At 45.7% G+C, this 20,360-nt stretch overlaps 2 protein-coding genes across 4 annotated transcripts in view; both read right to left on the bottom strand.

Moving 5' to 3' along the window:
* Positions 1-1,121: 1,121 nt before the first annotated feature.
* Positions 1,122-20,360, bottom strand: part of nob1 (NIN1 (RPN12) binding protein 1 homolog) — a 63,062-nt gene continuing 43,823 nt past the window's right edge. Inside the window, exons 7-11 of one of the 2 annotated variants that reach the window (XM_026176385.1) lie at positions 3,917-4,057; positions 3,073-3,312; positions 2,833-2,930; positions 1,880-2,024; positions 1,122-1,740 (exon numbers count right to left, since the gene is read on the bottom strand). In XM_026176385.1, coding sequence (XP_026032170.1) covers positions 1,471-1,740; positions 1,880-2,024; positions 2,833-2,930; positions 3,073-3,312; positions 3,917-4,057 — 894 coding nt within the window. In that variant the 3' untranslated portion in view covers positions 1,122-1,470. The remainder of the gene's footprint in view (positions 1,741-1,879; positions 2,025-2,832; positions 2,931-3,072; positions 3,313-3,916; positions 4,058-20,360) is intronic. The other variant, XM_026176402.1, reaches the window with a different exon arrangement.
* Positions 11,511-18,972, bottom strand: LOC113027032 (uncharacterized). Of its 2 annotated transcripts, none has more exons than XM_026176424.1 (3): positions 18,772-18,972; positions 18,225-18,569; positions 11,511-16,907 (listed from the first exon to the last, which is right to left on the bottom strand). In XM_026176424.1, the coding sequence occupies exon 3, from the start codon at positions 16,073-16,075 to the stop codon at positions 14,540-14,542; it is 1,536 nt and encodes a 511-aa protein (XP_026032209.1). In that variant the 5' UTR covers positions 16,076-16,907; positions 18,225-18,569; positions 18,772-18,972; the 3' UTR covers positions 11,511-14,539. Both variants share the same exon structure in this region, with proteins under 2 accessions (XP_026032209.1, XP_026032217.1).

Below are 20,360 nucleotides of genomic sequence, written 5' to 3'. Positions count from 1 at the left end.
CGAGTCAGTCTCATGTTTAAAGGAGCGTACTGCAGTTTCTGCACAGTCACGGTCAGTCTGAGCTGATCTCCACCTGTCTGGAATATCTGAAGATAAACTCAAGGATCTCCACCTTCACAGATCTACAGGTGAGCACCTCGTGGACGCTACTTCCACCAACTAACAGCCTTACTACACCTGCCTGTTAGGTCTTATTTTCCTGTTTAAAAATATAAACCTTCCAGTGATCATGTTCTCCCTCTGCGTCGTGTTTGAATCGTTGGTTTTTGTGTAATTTTACTGTCAGACGGCGACGGGACAATTCAATGATGTAATGCTGTGTTACCATAGAAACACAGCATTTCTGGCACAACTTCAGTGACTCACAAGGTGCAACGAGAAGATAAAGGCGTAAAAGGTCCAGCACTATGCGGCACACAGTGGTGTTACCGTTTAACCACACGCCAAAGCATGAAATTGTAATCAATAATAAAGTTTATTTATGTCGAACATGTGGCCCTCGGCCCCAGAGGCAGCCCACTGAAGGGTCACGTTTGGTCCGGCTTTACAAAGTGAAAACTGCAGAGAAGTCGGTTTGCGTTTTTCAGTGCAGGACCCCGACGTTACAGGACAGTTAGAAATGTTTCTCATGATGATGTTTTTATCATAAAGATGTAAAATACTGAAGATCAGCCATAAACACTGAGCTGGAAACTATAACGTAGTTCAAGCAGACTCGCTGTGAAAGGTTTCACTGCTCTCTAAAACAAATATTTTAATAAGAATATTACGTCTGGCAAAATTTGAAGGAAGGAGGATTTACACCTTAGTCGTTGTTTAAACCCTGAACCTGATGTGCACCTGCACGCTGTAGCCGTGTAACCCAGAGTGACCGTTATTGGTCCGTTCAGTACTGCCGTTTGCTCTTACAGATGTTCATCCACCTCTGCCATCCTTCATCTAATCGACTGGAGGAGAAACGTCTCCAGCAGCGAGTGTTTAGGAGCAGAGCTTTATTTCTTCCTTCTTCACTCACAGAAATCCTGATATGTAGCAGAATCTCTGTATCACGTCGCCGCCCTGCAGACCGAGCGCGCTCCTGCCTCTGTGGTGGAGGTAATGAGCAGAAACAGACACCGATGTGAAATTTCACACACTTTTAATGTATTTATTATTCTGGCTCGTTCCATAAGGGATGCTATGTAATCTGTAATAATCTGGAGCTGGTATTGTTAGAGTCACTCGTGCTGCCAGCAGTTAATTCGCCCGTGTGTCGCCGAGTGTCATCGACTTCCTCTGGCTGTCACGCGCGTCTCTTCTGCTTTGAACACCGTGTTTAGAGCTGTAGTTAATCCTCATGTCTTGGATGTCTGACTGTCCATGAACGCACCAGAAGACCTGGTGAGTTAATCTGTCGCACGTGAGCCGATGGATGATTTGGGAAATGACGGTCCGGTCCTTTAATTTAAACACGATGCATGCTCGCCATCTTTACTTCTTCTTGATGAACTTCCTGCGGGTGGCGTTGGGGTTGGCCCGCCTCCTGCCGCCGCCACACTGGCCGTCTCTGATCTGCAGGTTGGCGGCTCGGCTGTAGATGTCGTTCTCACAGAACGGCGACGCTCCGGCCACGTAGTCCGGGTTGAAGACATCGGTCTTCTGGCGAGCCTTCCGGGAGAGCCTCTGCTGGGGGAAGCGCTGGTCCTCCACCAGCTGGGGGTTGGTGGAGTGTTTCCCCCCCTGAGGCAGAGGCAGCGTGTGCTGAAACACAAGACGGCAGCGGTCATGTTTAGGACGTTTAGACCCGACTCAGGCAGAACTGAAGCGGTCTGAAAAAACGATTTACGCTGCAGATGCGAACGCAGAGTCATTTTAGAAGTGATAAAACGCCGCGTCTCACCCGGAGCCCTCTGGGGTTCAACACTTTGGGGTTTTTGGAGAAATGCATCTGCATGCTGCCATCCTCGTTCACCGTCACCGCCAGCTTCTTCAGGGTTCTGTTCCCGCAGTGAGGACAGAAAGCTTTGTTCATGTCGCTCGTCGTCCTGGAATCGAAACATTTAACAGGTCAATGCTCCTGGACGGGCAACCCCTCGCTTTATTCTCCTTACAGCCTCTAAGAACAGGACAGGTCACTAACATCTGTCCGTCTGAGGAACATCTGTCCTCTCATGTTAGGTTTGTTCCAACCCTGCACTCCACGCTCCATCGTTCTGATCCACTTTAACATCTGTGCTTTTTCTTAAAGCAGGCGTGGGCGAACTCCAGGCCTCGAGGGCCGGAGTCCTGCAGGTTTTAGATCCAACACAGCTGATTTAAATGTCTAAATGACCTCCTCAACATGTCCTGAAGTTCTCCAGAAACCAGGTAATGAACTAATCATGTGATTCAGGTGTGTTGACCCAGGGTGAGATCTAAAACCTGCAGGACGCCGGCCCTCCCACCCCTGGTGTAGAGCCACTTTAATGGATTATATTCAGATTTTTACATGATGTTTTATTTTGACCTTATTTACATCTGTATCTCTGGAGCACCTTTATTATATTTTTCTATGTAAGCATCATTTTTACTGTGTTTTATTATTTTTATTTTAACCTACTCAAGCAGCAATTTAATACATTTATTTATTTATTTTATTCCTTTCATTGACTTTGTCCATTTTATTTATGTATTAATTTATCTTTATTCTTTTAATAAAGCAGTCCTGACATTTTCACTTGTTCAGCACCTTTATTCTACTCTTGATATAAATTTAAATGTTTTAAATGTCGTGTTTTGTATTTTTCGCTGGAACGGATTCGAGCTGCCTCCCTTTCAGCCTGAAGAGGTTTTGTTAACTTTGTTCGGACTCACTTGAAGCAGGCGTGACATCTCAGGATGTAGTTCCTCGCCTGCTTGATCAGCATCCCGTTCACAGAGAGAACGTGAAGTCCGATCTGAATGAGAACGTTCTGGGACACAGACAGCGAAAGCTTTTTGAAGTCCGGCGTAAAGCAGGAGAATATTTATTCACGCAGCGGTTTACTGAAACCATTCACACAAACCTTTAGACAGAAGGTGAAAAACAGCGAATGCACCGTCTGCATCCGTTACCTGCATGGCGAAGTCGGTGGTGAGACAGCCGACTTTGATGTCAGCTGGAGCCGTCCAATCAGCGGAGTCCATTTTCACCTCTTTGATGTTACCGGGAGTGATCCATCCTCCTCCATCGTCATCGTCCTCCTCGTCAACTTCGTCATCAGGCTCGTTCTCTTTGTCCTCGTCGTCCGATTGGCCCGCCGACGCCCTTTGCTCCGCCCTCTCCTCTGTCTGTGGTGATTCGTTGCCCTCTTTCTGTAAACAAACATCATCATCATCATCATCATCATCACTGCAGTCTGACAGGTGACAGAAGTTATGACTCAGTGAGAGATGTAAAATTCCTCCTTTGTCTCCTTGCTTCCTCTCACATGCATCCTTTCCTACGGGGAGATGTTGAGGAGGAAACCCTGTTTATCCCACGCCATCAACGTCAGGAACGTTTTCCACACGATTCACTATTTACACATTACAAGAATAAGACCTCAGATCACACTTGAACTACTTTTTCTCTTGAAATGTGCTGCAGGAGGTGGAGGTGGTGGGCATGCACATGAAGTTCAGAGGCTGCAACACAACAACAGAAATAAAAGGGTAATGCACTGATGCACTAGAGTCTGACTGGCGTGTGAAACCATGCAAACACAAAAACGCCTGCAGCCCTCAAAGTCTCATGGAGGCTCCTTTAAATATGAACGAGGTCTCCTGCAAACTGCAGCCGGTCACACTCAGCCACAAGCGCTCACTGAGGGGCTGAACCGAGGCTCAGAGGAACACAAAGGATTATTCTGAACTGTGAATCATGCAAAGCTGCTCTACGAGACTCCCAGCATGAAAACATTCTTCCCTTTCAACTCACCAGTAAACCCAGCAGCTCATCGCTGAAGGTCAGGAGCGGATCCCTCCAGAACAGAAAGCTGCTGAACTGGTCTCCGTCCGAAGTCGTCCGTGTGTCCGCTTGTTTCTGTCCGCCGCTCGATTTTAAACCCTCCGCTGGACCCTGACAGAGCAGCAGCGATAACACACACGCTGTGTTTACGTGCACAACCTGGAGACACAATCTCTTTTCCAACAACACGGCACCCAACTCCATTCATCCACCCATGCCTCCGTCCATCCATCCACCCATGCCTCCATCCATCTGTCTGTCCATCCATCCTTAGTGGCCGGGGAAAACAGATGTTCTTCTCTTCAGACATTTTCTCGGGAATTTCCACCCAGCTGCGAGCTTTAACCTCTCCAGTGTGTCCTGGTTCTGTCCTGGGTGAAACAGTTAACCTGCAGCGCTGCAGGTTTTCTGGTCGGACCCCCAAAGCACCCTAGCTGGCTCCCTTCAGTGTGGAGGACTAACAACCACTGCACGATGTTCCAAACCAGTTCCACATGTTTTCACAGGAAAAAACCCAGTAAAGACACAGCACCACAAAACCTCTGTGCTCAGAGGTGGAACCACGCCACTGGCTGTGGGAGGGGACAGACATTCACACATGCAGCTCACAGAGTCCGTCCTCCATGATTTTATTCTGTGGATGTTACTTTAAACTCTGCTTCTTTGGTCTTAGAACAGTCAGAATAATGGAGCTGGTTTCATCAGTGGCAGAGAGATTGTGTATGTGTTTGTAACAAAGGCAGCTCGGCTCGGTTTCTGAAGCTTCTCGCCTGTTTTCTACGATCGCTTTAAGACACGTTCACAGAGGAAAGGTTCTGAGCATTGAAACTATCTGTGCAAACACAGACGTCTGTGTCAGCAGAGGGATTTAAAACCCTCTGAGGAAGTCGTTACAGCGAGAGTCGGTGAGACTGTGAGGTCCAGGTGCTCCTTGTCCTCTCGCCACGGCATGAAGTCTCAGACCGTCACTTATCGTGCTTTTAATGTTTGTCGCATCAAAAATACAAAAGAATAGAAAAAGTCTGAGGAAATGAAGACGAGCTCCGAAACAACATCAGAACAAAGCTTAGCGTAAACAAAGCGTAAATAATAATAATGATGATAACTCCTGAACATCGCAGGTCTGAGCTGTAAGAGTGGAGGAGGAATTTTCCAGGAACGCCCGCTGTCAGTCTGTCCTCCTCCTTCTTCTTCTGTGTCCTCATTCTGTGGTCTGATTGGTTGGTTTGCAGACAGACAGGTAGACAGAGCCAGCCCATTGGTGGGGGACGGTGGGCAGGTAGGTGGGGATGTATTCTGATTGGTGGACAGCTTGGCATGGAAGCTCTCAGCATGGCATGGTGCCCCCTCCCCCTGTCTCCTCCACCATCCATCTAATGCTCCTCACCTCTAACCACAGAATGTGTGTGTGTGTGTGTGTGTGTGTGTGTGTGTGTGTGTGTGTCTGTCGCCTGTTCGGCTGCTGGAGTCTTGTATTATCACTCATCAGCTTCTTTTGGAATTCAAGTCACCAGAAATTTACACGTTTGAGGTTTCATCTCATCCCAGGACAGAGAGGTGCAGGACGAGTTGGATAAATTAAAGATGAGAAATGATTCTTACATTAACATCTGGGAATAATAAAGAAGGTAAACGATGAAGGCACTGAGTGCAAAAGCAGCTTAAACCTGCATCCTTTCTGATGACCTGCAGGGGGCGACTCCTCAGTTTGAAAAAGAAGTGCTTTGAAAATATGATTTGTATCCCAGGTAAATACTTTCCTGGTGAGTTTATGGCCTCGGTTGCTCCTTTCAGGTCTTATCAGGTGTTTAATTTTTAAAATAAAGTTGTCTTTAGTGTCCAGAAGGACGGACGATAAACCCCACGTGACGATCTCCAGTTTCAGTCAGGTCTGGTTACAAAAAGCCATTATGGAGACGTAAAAGCACTCAGAGGCTTCGGAAGCAGCTGGAAGGTTTTTTATTTTATTTTTATAAAGCATTTAGTCCTTAATGGAGCGAGGCCAGCAGTGTGATCCCGTCTCTAATCCTCCTCCTCTCTGTGCTGCTCTCAGATGAAACTGATAAAAACACCTGCAGCTTTTTTTATTTACTCATATTTCTGAATCTGCAGCAGCTAAAACCAAACGAGCCGCCTCTCTCTGTTACGGTCTCGTGACGTCCGACTGTTGGTGGGTGTTTGAGTGCGCTGGTGTCCGGATAAATCCCGTCCCTCCCCCTCGCTGCTCTGTGGCCTGGCTGAGCGTCCTCGCTGATGAGCAGAGGATTGTGGGATTGCTTCCTTCCTTCCATGTCTGCACTGATAAATCTGAAAACACTGTTTGTGTCAGTTTGATAGGAACACTTCTGGTTGTTGCTCGTTCACACTGCAGTCAGGCTCAGTCTGAGGTTTCAGCCTCGGTAGATCGACTGACTCCTGCTGGTTTTTCTGGGACCACGTTTGACAGAAATGCTCGGTGAGAGATCGTATTGATTACCAGAAGCTAATTGAACAAATGTGACATGAAGACTTGGCCTCAGAGTCGATCTTCAGGTAACGTTAGCAAAGGTGCTGCTGTTTCCTGTATTAGCAGCGACCCGATGACTGTGGAGTAAAATCCTCCATGTTTCTGTGTTTTTGGTTAGAACAGGAAGTGTTATCATGAGGTTCTTGAACCATGACTGTAAAAAGCATGAAATTGGCCAGATTTAACTCTTTAACTTTAATTGTACGTTTCATGTAGAAGTTGGAGGAAGCCAGTGTGCTGAGCAAAGATCACGTCTGTCGGTGTTCAAACGCAGACGTGATCTTTGCTCAGGACACACAACTTATCTTTAAAAACACACCTGAATGATTCTTTGACTTGAAGATTTCTGTGGTGTAGATGGAGACTCTGCTCTGAGCACCAGTAATAATTCTCATCTAAAAAGTTTCCAGACTAAATTCCTGGTAAAAACTGGGAGGTGGTTTAAAAAAATGTCAGCGGTACACAAGAGAAATATTTAAAGCCAGTTTGTTTTCTTCTGAGCAGAGGTTAGTAAGGGCAGCACAGGTGTCTGTTTTATTTGTGGTCCGTGCAGAGGCGTTAGAGGAGAGTCTGCAGGAGCTGTCGGGATGCTTTGTAAACTGCTGACGAAGTCGCTTCACAGTGTAAGAACTTTGTGATCAGCTCTAGAAAGAGCGAAATGAAGAGAAACAACATGTTTTCACATTTATTGTCAGTAGTGTGGACATGGTGAGTTAAAGGGTCACATGACTGCTGGCTGACGCTCTCGTTTCTCTGCAGGACGACTGAAGCTGACGGCCTGACGGACGCCGCGCCGTCGCTGCAGGGTGTCAGCCAGCACCCTGAGGCCTCTGCTGCTCTTCCTGGATTTATTTCCTTCTTAGCCAACGACAGGAGCGGCAAAAGCGATCAAAGACCGATGGAAACTTTACAGGACAGGACGGTCTTAAATCTGGACAGACTGTTATGAGACGATGGCCAAACGTCTGGACTGCTGTGACGTCTGATATGAGCTGACAGGACTCGCGCTCCTCCGTCGGGACTCAAAAAAATCCTTATTAACCCTGAAATCAGTATCTGCTCTCCAATCAGTATTTCTCATTGTTTCTTTGTTGCACTTTAAACTTTTAGATCATTTTCTAACCCGAACGTGGTTGATGATGTGCATAGATGCATAATGTGTTTGTATATTTATGTTTGACATGCTTTAATTTTTTTCTTTTGGAGAATACGGGCACATGAATTTTTCCGCTTTTGTTTTTTTTGTGATCCTGTTGGGGGAAAACTCTGTAAAAGACCCAGGAGAAATAAAGACACAATGAGACAAAGTTACTTTCTTTATCAAACGTGTACACGGGTGAGCTGCTAAGGACAACTCACACCATGCACAGTGGCTTGGTAATTTTTATAGGAAAGACAGTGAGAACAGGATAAGAAAATACAAAACAAATAAAATAAACAACTCCATATGTGGCGCTAGTCTCGTCAGCAGAGAGCTGGGAGAAGGCTGTGAGAGATAAAACAATCTAAAACAATATGTCCCAAAACAGTATGTCTTTGCTGAGAAAGTCTAAAAAGATAATTCTAAACTAATCTAACCATAGACAAAAGGGCATGCTTGCACATTTAAAAGAAGGTAAAGAAACATAGAAACATTTTTCCTGTAACATTCCCTCCTGTTTAACTTATTTTAAATGTATACAACAATTGTCTGTGAAGATTATTTATTAAGTATCTTAAACAATTTTTAATTTTTCAAAATGTCAGCATAGCAGAAATGGCAGTCATTTGGTCTAAAGAATAAAACAAAAGAAAATAATAAAAAGAAAAACATAGGAAATGAAAATCATAGTAAATGAAATAACAAGTGGAAAAAATAATAAAACTAAAACTACAAAAAAATAAAGGATAAAAACCTTATATTTTAAAACGAAAACTTACAAAAAATAAAAGAATGAAAAGTAAAATGAAAACTTTATATTTTAAAAATGATGAAAACCTAATATGTAAAATGAAAACTTCAAAAAATACAAGGATGAAAACCTTATATTATGAAATGAAAACTTAAAACTTCAAAAAGTACAAGCATGAAAACCTTATACTTAAAATGATGCAAACCTTAAATTGAAAACTTTATGTGTAAACTAATGAAAACTTCATATTTAAAATGGAAACTTTATGTTTAAAACTGAAGACTTCAAAAAATAAAATAAAAGCATGAAAACTTTATATTCAAAATGAAAAACTTTATGTTTAAAAGTCAAGACTTCAAAAAATAAAAGTATGAAAACTTGCATAACCTACTAATGTTTTAATCAGTGCATGATCACTTGACAAGTCATTTTTAATCACCACGTCATTTATTAGCAGCTAGTACAAGTTCTCCTCTAACAGAATTGCAACGGGATGTTGTTCTTCTTCAGGCACGGCAACATAAGCAGTCATTGTAGTTGTTATCATCTGTGAAATCATTACTCTTAGGCATGGCAACACACACAACACTAATATGAGCAGTGCTATCATGATGAGACCTAGAAGGAAAAATGGCTTTGCTACAGCAGCCAGCCATGAACCGCTGAACAGCCAGTCCAGCCAGCTTTGTGCTGTAGCTGCTCCAGGTGTGTGTTCAGTGACATATTTTTGCAGAGCGGTCAAATTCTGCAAAGCTTCATAAATGTCTCCTCCAGTTTCGTATCCATCAGGGATAAAAGTGCAACATGTTTCCCCGATCAGCTTGCAAACTCCTCCTTGTGATGCTGTTAGCAGGTCTAGTGTCAGTCTGTTCTGCAGCACCATCGTTCTGATGGCCTGCTATTCTCCTGCTAAGGCGGTTCCCAGGGTCTTAGTCAAGTTGATGTGTCGTAGCAGAGCATATCGGTTGATTTCCACATGATCTCGCACCTCGGCAACTCCAATGCCGGGGATCAAGCTCTGTAAGAATTTCACTCCTCCTCCCCAGATGCGAAACTCTCCCGGCACTCCAGTGTCCACGGTAATGCCGAAAGAATTGGGGGAGGCGATGTCCACTTCACGTCTCTGCCGGCTGCTTGGGTGATGTGCAACACTTTGCATGAAGAAAACGTGATCTGATAATTCCACCAGGGCGCACAGACCTCCCCAACCTTCAGGGAGTGACAGATAAGCCTTGTTGCCACATAGGAAGTACCAGTCAGCCAAAACTCTGGTTCCTCTGCTGCTGGGTGCCGTCCGTGCACATCCTGTCTGGTACTGAGTCTTTGTTTGTAGTGGCATTCGGTAGCTGTAGTCGGAGCGACAGTTTAGGCCCATCAGCGTCGTGTTACTGGCACAGGTGGCGTTGATTGAACAGGCCATACACTTCCTCTCGTTCCTTGGTGGGCAGAAAGTGTATATGGACTTACATAGGTGAGTAGGCAGCTCCCCCACTGCCCGCGATCCATTGTTCATCACACATACTGGCAGTTGTGATGCGTTCAGTTTGTTCAGTAGAATTACATCAGGCAGCGTGTCTGAGACTTGGGGCCAGGTCAGTAGGTAGGTCTGTCCGGAACAGTTCACATTTGTGAGTGATGATGACCTCCAGGTTGCTTTTGCTGGGATGCTGTAGTTGGCTTTGGACCAAAGAGTACCGTAGCCTGGATGTGTTGCCAGGCCCAACAGACACCAACTGCGATCTTCAGGTATGCTGTACGGCCACAGGCCAGACGTCTGTGAGGATAGGGGCATATGGGTACATGCATAGCAGTCAGTTTTGTTATTCAAATGAGCTGTAGTGTTCATAAACTGCCACCAGAAGTTAGTGGCGTATCCATGGGGAAACTTGGTGTACTTTCCTTTGTCATACAGTGTCTGCCTTTTCTCCATGTAGCGTGACTTGTTGTCCCTCACGGAAGCAAAGGTGAGGAGCCCGGCCATGGTCAGGGCCGCTGCAGTTGATAAGAGCCACCACCTCATGACGACGAAACACGCCCTCCTGTCGCGAGTAGACCCCCCGGCCAGGAAAGCTGACCCCTCCACCGGGCGAGATCACAACAAGTAGGCAAGCCTGCCGTCAGCTGTGTTTAGATGGCTTCACTGACTCGCCTGCAGTGACTCTGATGAACCCAGGATGGTCGTTCCGCAATTTTGCAAGCGGTCGGTGTAGTGAGGAGGACTTGGTATGGCCCCTCCCACCTGGGTGTGCTCCAGTTTTTCCTTTGGAGCACCTTGATCAGAACCCAGTCACCGGGCTTTAGTCTGCAAGACACTGGAGAAACATCATCAGGTTGTTGATTATTTACAATGATCTCTTTGTTTTCTAACAGCTTAGACATCCACTCTGCTAATGTGTTTTCTCTGATTGCTTTGTCTATTGGTTGACTGGTAATAGGCAGTGGAAACGGCCTGCCATGAATGATTTCAAATGGAGTTAGTTTATGGGAGCCTTGTGTTAAGCGCATCCACATCTTCACTAAACCCAAACATTCAGGCCACGGCCTTCCTGTTTCTGCCATGCATTTCCTGAGCCTTTGTTTTATAGTGCCGTTAGTTCTCTCTACAAGGCCTGCGCTCTGAGGGTGATAAGCACAATGGTGTTTTATGCTGAAACCGAGTGCTTCAGAGACCTTAGTGATGACATCATTTACAAAATGAGTGCCGTTGTCTGATCGTATCAAAGCTGGAATGCCATATGTGGGTATGAAGTGATTGCACAGGCACTTTGCTACTGAAATTGCATCTGCCTTTTTCACTGGATAGATTTCCGGCCACTTTGAGAACACGTCTATAACCACTAGGGCGTATTTTGACCCTTGACATTCGCTTAGTTCAATAAAATCCATATGAATTGTGTGAAAAGGATGAGGCGGAGTTGGAAAACGGCCTCTTCTTGGTCGCAGGTTACCTTGAGCATTATATTTTTGACACGTCATGCATGTTCTGACAAATTGTTTTGCTGAAGTTTCAAAATTTACAGTGTAGAAATGAGAGTTGACAATACAGGTCATTCCCCCCGATGACAAATGCGTACAGCCATGAGTCACTAATGCTGCCATCTTGTGGAGCGATTTTGGCAACACTGGCTTGCCATAACACATCATTAAATCGTTTGTCAGAACTGCACCGTGTTTTAGCCATTTTGCCTGCTCTGCTGTGCTTGCTGCTTTTTGTTCACTTTGCAACACATCCAGTGGAATCTGATGCGTGTTTACTGCCATTAGTGTCATGTTTGTCTTTTGTGCCGCCTGTTTTGCGGCACTGTCAGCAAAATTGTTGCCTGTAGTAATAAAAGAGCTATCAGTTTTGTGTGCTGCACATTTACACAATGCGAGTTGTTGTGGTAAATTTATTACAGTCAGCAGGCGTTGTAAGAGGCTTGCATGCTGGACTGGTTTACCGGTTGATGTAATCATTCCTCTGTTTTGCCAGAGCTTTGCGAAATGATGCACAGCAGAGAAAACATACTGGCTGTCTGTATAAACGTTTATTGGTTTATCTTTGTGGATTTCACATGCACGAATAACAGCTATCAGCTCAGCGCTCTGTGCAGAATATGAAGAAGAAAGTGGTTTTGCTTCTATTATTCTACTGTCTGTGGTTACTGCGTAACCTACACAATTACGGCCTGTGTTGTCTTTAGAGGCCGATCCGTCCACAAAGACATCACGAAAACCAGCTTGTGGCTCAGCATGGATGTCAGGGCGGGGTTTGGTGTCTTTGTCTAATTCTGCATGGCAGTTGTGCACATCCCCATCAGCTGGTGTGCTCACTAGAGTCCCTGGATTCAGTGTGCCACATTTTTCCAGTGTGATGTGAGACTGTGGTAGTAAAATGCCTACATACGATAGCTGTCTGGCATGAGTCAGGTAAGAGAGATTGGCTTGCAGCAGTATAGATGTGACAGCATGCGGGACCTTCACAACTAATTTGTGCCCTAAGACAATGTCTGCTGACTTCTTTACTGCTTCTGTGGCCGCTGCACAGCTTTGGACGCAAGTCGGCAGGCCCGAAACTACAGCGTCTAACTTACACGAGTAGAATGCTAAAGGGCGCTGTTTGTCACCAAAAGCCTGTGTCAGAACTGCCTTCATGTAGCCGGCCCCCCCATCAACATGCAGCACGAAAGGCTTGTCATAATCAGGCAGGGCCAGGACTACATTTGTTTGTAAAGCCACCTTTAGGTTAGTAAATGCTGTGTCTGCCTCTACCGTCCACGTTATTGTGTCGCGCAAAGCGAGGTTTTTGCCATAAATCATGTCTTGCAGTGGCTGAACTGTTAGTGCATACTCTGGAATCCAAGCTCTACAGAAATTACACAAACCTAAAAAACTCATCATCTGTTGTTTTGTTTTAGGTTTGGGTGTGTTTTGCACTGCCAGCTTTCTGGTTCCCAGCAGTGTTTTGCCCTGGCCTGTGAGTGTGTGTCCGAGATATGTAACGTTATCACTCCACAGCTGCAGTTTGTGTTTTGAGACTTTGTGGCCCTGTTCAGCCAAATGCTGTAGCACAGCAAGTGTGTTGTCTTTGCACGCCTGCTGTGTATGACCGGTTATTAAAATGTCATCTACATACAGCAAGTATTGACCTAGCTGTGGGAGCTTACAGCTAGACATTGACTTCTTCAGTGCTTCTGCATAGAGGGTTGGGCTATTCTGGAAACCCTGGGGCAAACGAGTGTATGTGTACCTCTGACCCTCAAAGGTGAAGCCAAACAATGGCTGTGAGTCTGGATGTAGTGGAACTGAGAAAAAAGCGTTTGAAAGGTCGATTACTGAGAACCACTGTTCGTTCGGTGTGACCTGATTTAAAACAGTGTGTGGATTAGCAACCACAGGTGGGATTTGTTCAGTCACTTCGTTTATAGCTCTCAGGTCATGTACTAGACGGTATGCACCCGTGATAGCTTTTTTAACAGGAAAGATAGGAGTGTTACAGGTGGCTGTCTTTGTTTTTATTAAAATTCCTGCCTTTTCCATGTCTGCTATCACTGGGCGAATGCCATGTCTAGCCTCAGTAGTGAGTGGGTATTGAGATATCAGTGGTCTGTGTTTTGAGAGAGGTTTTACTCTTACTTCATCTGCATTTTTTATAAGGCCTACATCAGCAGGGCCTGTAGACCAGAGAGTTTTAGGCAGCTGAGCTAGTGCTGCCTGATGTCATTCAGTTAATTGTGCATGTGTTTCAGCGGCATCGGCTAGGTGTACAGCGGGCCTGACTGCGACCAGCCAACCCAGTGTGTGTCGGAAACAACCCGTCCGGCGGCCTTGAAGCCAGCCTTCATGAGTGTCTTCCGTTTTTTCATAAGTGTCTGCTTCAACCCTGGCTAACACATTTCCTAAATCCTTCCAGTCTGAATGATAGTCATGCGCTACAGACACGTGTGGCTTAGGCATGCGGTTCAAAGCCTTCACGGCTGCTGATTGGATTACTGAGCACACTGCATTTCCCGACTTTGTGACATACAGGTGTTGTAAAGTCAAACTCTGTTGTCCTAGCTTCCACACTTGCTGATCGTAAAGTGGGTCTGGGCCTGGAGTTTGTTTAAATCTCAACGTGTTGTGATAGTCAGTGGGTTTCTGGAAATAGGATGTGGGGGGTGTATATTTGCGGGCCACATTGTGTAGCTTTGTGAGCTCGGGCAACTCAAGAGTCCAGTAATAATGTGGGACACCGTAGCCTTGAGAGAGACACACGTTGCTGCTGTGTGCCGTGTTAATGCTATCTGGCTCTGGAGTGTTGTCATTTAGCATGCATTCAGCAATCATGCCATTCTCTTCCGGTACCACGCCTATCTTGAGTTCTGTCAGAGCATCTCTTCCTAGTAGGTTTACTGGGCATGACGGGTCATATATGCATTTAATGAAGCACCTGCGGCCACTTTCGGTATGCATTAGTTCTAACGGGGCAGTTAGTTGTTGTACAGTGGTGTGGCCTGTGGCTGACTTCACAACTAATGTGTCTTTTGAGTACTGTAAGTTTTTAGGCGGCTGCCTTAGAACCGTTTTACATGCTCCGGTGTCACACAACATTTGGATTGGTTGCCCGTTCACATGAATTAGCAGCATTGGTTTGTATTCTGACCCTAATAGCAATTGTTCTATGTTAAAAACTTCCCCTCCCTCATCAATGTTCATGTCTTGTGTGTTTTCTAGTCACATGTCATTGTTTACCATAGATTCGCCACTGTTTTGCCTGTCATTGTTCCTCCTACTATTATGTGTCTGTGGCTTACTTCTGCACTCTCGTTCAAAGTGACCTCGTTTTCCACAGTTGAAACAGGCATTGTCTCTTTCATATCTGCTGTCTCTGTTTCTGTGTCTGCGGCCTTGCTGTCGATTACCTTGCTTCCCTTTCTGTCTCTGATAGCCTCCCGAAAATGCAAGGAAACCTGTCTCTGAATCTATGGTGAAGACGTCAGCCTTATTTTTCTGTTTGTGCACTTTTGTGGCGTGCTCAGCATGTAACAGGGCATCTGGCAGGTTGCCAGTGTTCATTGTGACCCAATGTTTCTCTACATGTGCTCTGATTGGTGGGAGCAGGCCATTTAGAAACGCATTTTTTAATTGCTGCTGGAATGGCGTTGCATCGCCATCGGCATAATCTAAACCTGAATGCTGCCTAAAAACTGGGCGCAGGCGGTCTAAGAAATCTGATGCAGTTTCATTTTCTTTCTGTTTTACCTCTCCTATTTTATTGTAGTTTGGCTTGGGGGCCAGCTGTAGTTTCACACGTTCATAGAAATTATGTAGTTGGCCTTCTAATTCAGGGTCACCTGCACGCAGGGGTTGTGGTCCGTTGCCGACCACTAAAGAATCTAAAGGATTATTAATTGCCCCCCCAGTGAAAGAGCCTTTCACTGAGCCAAACTTCAAACCTAAAAGATCTTGAAGTACCTGGTACATTTCATGACCGTTTAAATACCACTGAGTCCTAATTGCTTCAACTGCTCTCTTCCATGTGTCAAAACCGTCATGCAGGGGCGGGACATCTTTAAGAACATTTTTGCGATCCTCATGTGACCATGGTCTAAACACAAGAATTGTGGGGTGTGCGTCTTGATGCCCCATAGGTCCAATCGGCTGACCATATCTGGGGTTAGGTGAACTTATTAATGGAAATACTCCTGGGGGGCTTGGGGGGTCAGGCCATGTTTCCCTGCCTACATGATCTTCCCCTATATCTGCTTCAGGTGCATGTGTTAATGACATTTTAGCTAAATCTGCCTGCACTGAACCGTAAGGGTTATTCACAGCTGCATCTTTGTCTGTTTGCTTGGGAGTTGATGCAGAGGCAGTAACATAGGGGGGAGGGGCTGCAGCCGTTGCTTCAGGCACCTCACAGCTTTGCTTTTGTTTTTTATTCTGTCTCTTTTCTCTATTCTCAGCACGTCTCTGTTGCTCTTTTTTCCATGCATCTAGGAAAGTTAATTCACTTGTGCGTTTTCCTTTCTTTCTAAGATTTGTGGTTGCACTTATTTCCTTTAATAAGCTATCTTTGAGCTGTGTTAAAGCTGCGGGGCTGCACGTACCCTCCCACCCAGGACATGACGTCTTTTTAGGATTACGCCATCTCCTTGCGCTGATTTTTCCTGCACCTGGATATTTATTTTCTATCCATTGTTCGTCATTAATGAACTTTTGTGTATACTGCCCATTATTGGCAAGAGGTTTAGAGGTTTTATTCCCCATTTTTCAATTTTTATTATTTAGTGTATCTTACTTATGTATTTATTTAGTTATTTATTTTTATTTATACACTGGCAATACAGCTGCTATCCACCTTCGCTGATATGAGGAATGAGAGTGGTTGCTCACACGCCCTTCTACTTTCGGACTATTTCCAAAAGCGGTGTGAACTTTACGAGGCGAAACTCGACCGTTCTCCCAAACCACCAGCACTTCAGCGAACAGCAGTGAAAGAAAAACACAGTAGGAGCGGCTCAGTCTCTTATTGGACCGTGAAAAGTCAGCTTGCTCCGTTAGTTACAACAATACACACATACATTCACATTCACACTTATTCGCGCGATCGGAACCCTTATAATAAGGGGAGCTGCCAGTCTTTCTGTAGACGAGCTACTTATTCCCTTGACCCAGCTGGGGGAGCTACTCAGAGCTCCAAACCTAACCCACAAGAGTGGGGAGCTTCCAGTCGACGAGCTCCAAGCTACCAGCCGACGAGCTACTTTAAACCCACAGAAGTGGGGAGCTTCCAGTCGCGACGAGCTGCTTTCGCTATTTTAAATTCCCTGAATTTAAAATACGATTTTACGCAAGATTGTGTCAGTGTGTCTGTATCTACCTGGTCAGTGTCGCCGGGTCTGGTCCACCTCGATCGGGCCCCACCACCGTGGGTCGCTTTCTAAGAACGTTGGCCAAGACTCGAATTTAACGCCCTTGGTCTTTGACCACACACCTAGTGTGTGGGCTGTCGACAGACGAGCAACGTGGACTGGTCACGGAGATGGGACACGATGGAGGCGCTCCGGCTCGAAGGACCAAGAAATGTTGGGGGAAAACTCTGTAAAAGACCCAGGAGAAATAAAGACACAATGAGACAAAGTTACTTTCTTTATCAAACGTGTACACGGGTGAGCTGCTAAGGACAACTCACACCATGCACAGTGGCTTGGTAATTTTTATAGGAAAGACAGTGAGAACAGGATAAGAAAATACAAAACAAATAAAATAAACAACTCCATATGTGGCGCTAGTCTCGTCAGCAGAGAGCTGGGAGAAGGCTGTGAGAGATAAAACAATCTAAAACAATATGTCCCAAAACAGTATGTCTTTGCTGAGAAAGTCTAAAAAGATAATTCTAAACTAATCTAACCATAGACAAAAGGGCATGCTTGCACATTTAAAAGAAGGTAAAGAAACATAGAAACATTTTTCCTGTAACAGATCCAAATTTAATTTTTTTTGTCTCCATCTGTTTTTAATCTTTTTTTCTCTGCACCGTGTTCGATGGAGGATTTTCAGGCTGAAACCTTAAAGTGTACTTTTTTTCTTCATAAAGTTTAGATAAATTTTAAGGTTTTTTTTCATGTGTGTTGTGTTCCCATCTGTAGTTTCTGGAGGCTTTCCTCCTTTATCCAATCAGGGTACTCCACTGATCCCAAGCTGTCCAATAGGACGTGAGCAATACGAGGAAATCTGTACATCGCGTCTCAGTCTTCTGCTCCGGTGGACGTTCCTTTTATTTCAAACTTCCTTCAGCTTGAAGAACAAAAAGACTCGAATCGTATCTAAACTCATTTCTTCTCTGTGTGCTTCTGCTGTCGTCTCTTCACCTGTTTGGAGAAAACAAAAACCTCCAGGAAGCCACTGGTGACCTTTGACCTGAGACAGAACACGTGTAGCTGTTGACTTGGTGCGAAGTGGACTGTTAGCTGTAGCTGTAGTAAACAGGAATGCTTAGAAACGCGATGAGCTGCTGTGTGTTGACCTGATGATCAAACTCTGCTTGCTGTTTTTGTTTTGTAATTACTTTTTAATAAACGCTCCAGAACAAACGCACACGTCGGCATCGTGTGGACACAAATATTTAAAAGAGCAGTAAAAAGGAGTGTTTGACACACCATCACTGTAGATTTGAAAATGACATGACCAAGAGGTGAGTTGAGTTAATCTAAAGAGCGTTAATAAAATGACTGAATTAACCACTTTTTTCCCCTAGCACCACTTTCAGACTCAAATAACTGGACAAACTGAGCTGAGTTTGTGATTAAACCTCATTTCCTGTCTATGCTTCCAAAGTTCCCACACAGCTTAAATCACATTTAAGGATCGCATCAGTCAGGAAGGCTTTAGACAAAAGGTGAATGATCATTTCTACCTGCAGTAATTGGCTCCGACTTGATGTCACCTGTTGACACCTGCTCAGTTCCTCAGGCTGGCGGAATAGGAGAAGGTGGGCTGCAAAGCGGCTTGCAGGTGCAGAGATTTGTTTAGGATGTGTAGATTTGCCAGGGCCGTCACAGAGTTTAATTTTGAGGTGCTTCAGGATGTTTCAGCTCTCACCCAACCCAAGCTCTGATAGGTTCGTTGCATTTATAGTCCGCTGTCCTAAGGCGTCCATGTTTCCACACAGACACACGGCTGCTGCGTTCACTGACCTGCTGTTTATCAGGAAAATGAGACTTGATGTCCTTCAGCTGCCGGCTGATCGCCAAAATGGACTCTGAGCAGAAGAAGAAATCATCAGGAAACGACCCAGTAACCACAAAACAGGAGCTGAAACACCTCTGTCGTGTGTTTTTGTGTCGTGTGTTTTTCACTGTCGAACACGTGATTTATTGTTCGTGTTTCATCTATAAACTGAAACGTCGGAGGCGCGTCGTCTCCTGATGTCTCACAGAAACGTGAAGCTGTGCTGGACTCACCGTCCTCTGGAGGAGCGGGAAAAGGCTCCGACATCTTAGGAGGAGTGCGAGCTGGAAGAGAGGAGAACGAGGAGCTCAGACTGCAAAATAAATGTGACGACATGAAAACAAAAGAAGAAATGACGAGAGTGTCTTTGTCCTCATTAGGATGAATATTTTAAAAAGGCACAAAGAACCAATCAGATCCTCCCATCCTGTTTGGCTCTTACTTTTTTTTTTTTTTTTTTTTAAATGACATCAGAAACAGCAGTATGCGACATTACATGATGGCAGAGCTTCAGTTCATCCTTTGTCATTTTTTTTTTTTTTTTTTTTTTAAATAAATAGGACAGGGGGAATGAATGAGAGAGAGAGGGGGAGAGAAAGAAAGAAAACCCAAGGGGAGAAGAGACGGTGAGAAGGGGGGGGAAGAGAGACAAAAAAAAAAAAACTCCTGGGTCACCTGTATGGAGAGAAAAAAAACAAACAAACAAACAAACAAACAGAGGAGACAGCAAACAACAAAGAGCAACATAATAATAGAGAAAACAAAGCACCATCACAATAAACTAGCTAGTCATAGATATCAGTATTTACTAAGTAATAAACGATATTGTGCAGCACGCAAGATAGACAGCGCACAGTGTGCTTTGAGGCAGCAGCCAAGAAAGCTTTAGTCCGCGTCTGTGAATACCCATGTGTGCATACCTGTGTGGGTCAGCATGCTTGCATTCCAAAGGTTTCTCCATGTAATGATCTGCTAGGGAGTGTGGGGGGGCCACAGCCCCGTCCTCCAGGGTGTGAAGCGGGTATGGAGGAGATCAAAACTCCAGACATCCAGAGGCCCCCAGAACACAAGAGACCATGGAAGACCAACAGAGGGGCAGCCGCGCCACTGTTCCAGTAAGAGCTGAGGAGAGTCCCAGATGAGGGCTCACTCAGCAGCCGCGGAGCAGAAGCCAGGGGGGGTTGCAGTGACGCGCCCGTGAGCTCCGCCGGCCCCCAGCTGCGCCTGAGTGACCGAGCCCTGGGCCGAGAGGCCGGGGGCACCCCACCTCCAAAGGGGCCCGAGCGAGCCCCAGGCCCCAGGCCCCGACAAGCGGCCGCCAAGGAGTGAGCCGGTGTGTACCCGGACGCCCACCCCCAGACACAAAGAACCACCAACACACCGACACCTGAGGGAGTCCGCCACCGGCAGGGGAAGTGGTGGTGGGTGGAGATAGGCCTCCAAACCTTGGAGGGCCTGAGGTGTCCCCAGAGAGGTGGCGTCTGATACCCAACCTGACATATAGACACAGACATACAGGCACACACAGACACAAACATCCATTCCCACCCTCATGCTCTCATATGCACTCACTCCACACTCAACCAACGTGGAGACAGACATAAAGAGACGCTGTACACACAATCACACTCCCCAAGCGTACTCTACAAACCGGGTCTAGGTACCCTTGCCCCTGGAGGGGGGAATTGCACCCAGACCCAGGTGGTGTTACCCTTTTCCCTGCGGTGGGGAGAGGCAGACCACCCCGACTCCGCAGCAGCAGGGAGGCCCCACACCCCAGACCGCAGTCGGACGGCCAACTCCTCCTACTAGCCCTCCCGCT

This window comes from Astatotilapia calliptera, chromosome 1 (assembly GCF_900246225.1).
Source record: "Astatotilapia calliptera chromosome 1, fAstCal1.2, whole genome shotgun sequence".
In the NCBI taxonomy this organism is placed as follows: Eukaryota; Metazoa; Chordata; class Actinopteri; order Cichliformes; family Cichlidae; genus Astatotilapia; species Astatotilapia calliptera.
This window is presented reverse-complemented; position numbering and strand designations above follow the sequence as displayed.

Bases quoted from the DNA above. Each gene is read 5' to 3' on its own strand.
- LOC113027032 (XM_026176424.1), bottom strand. From the start codon at position 16,075: ATGGGGAATAAAACCTCTAAACCTCTTGCCAATAATGGGCAGTATACA.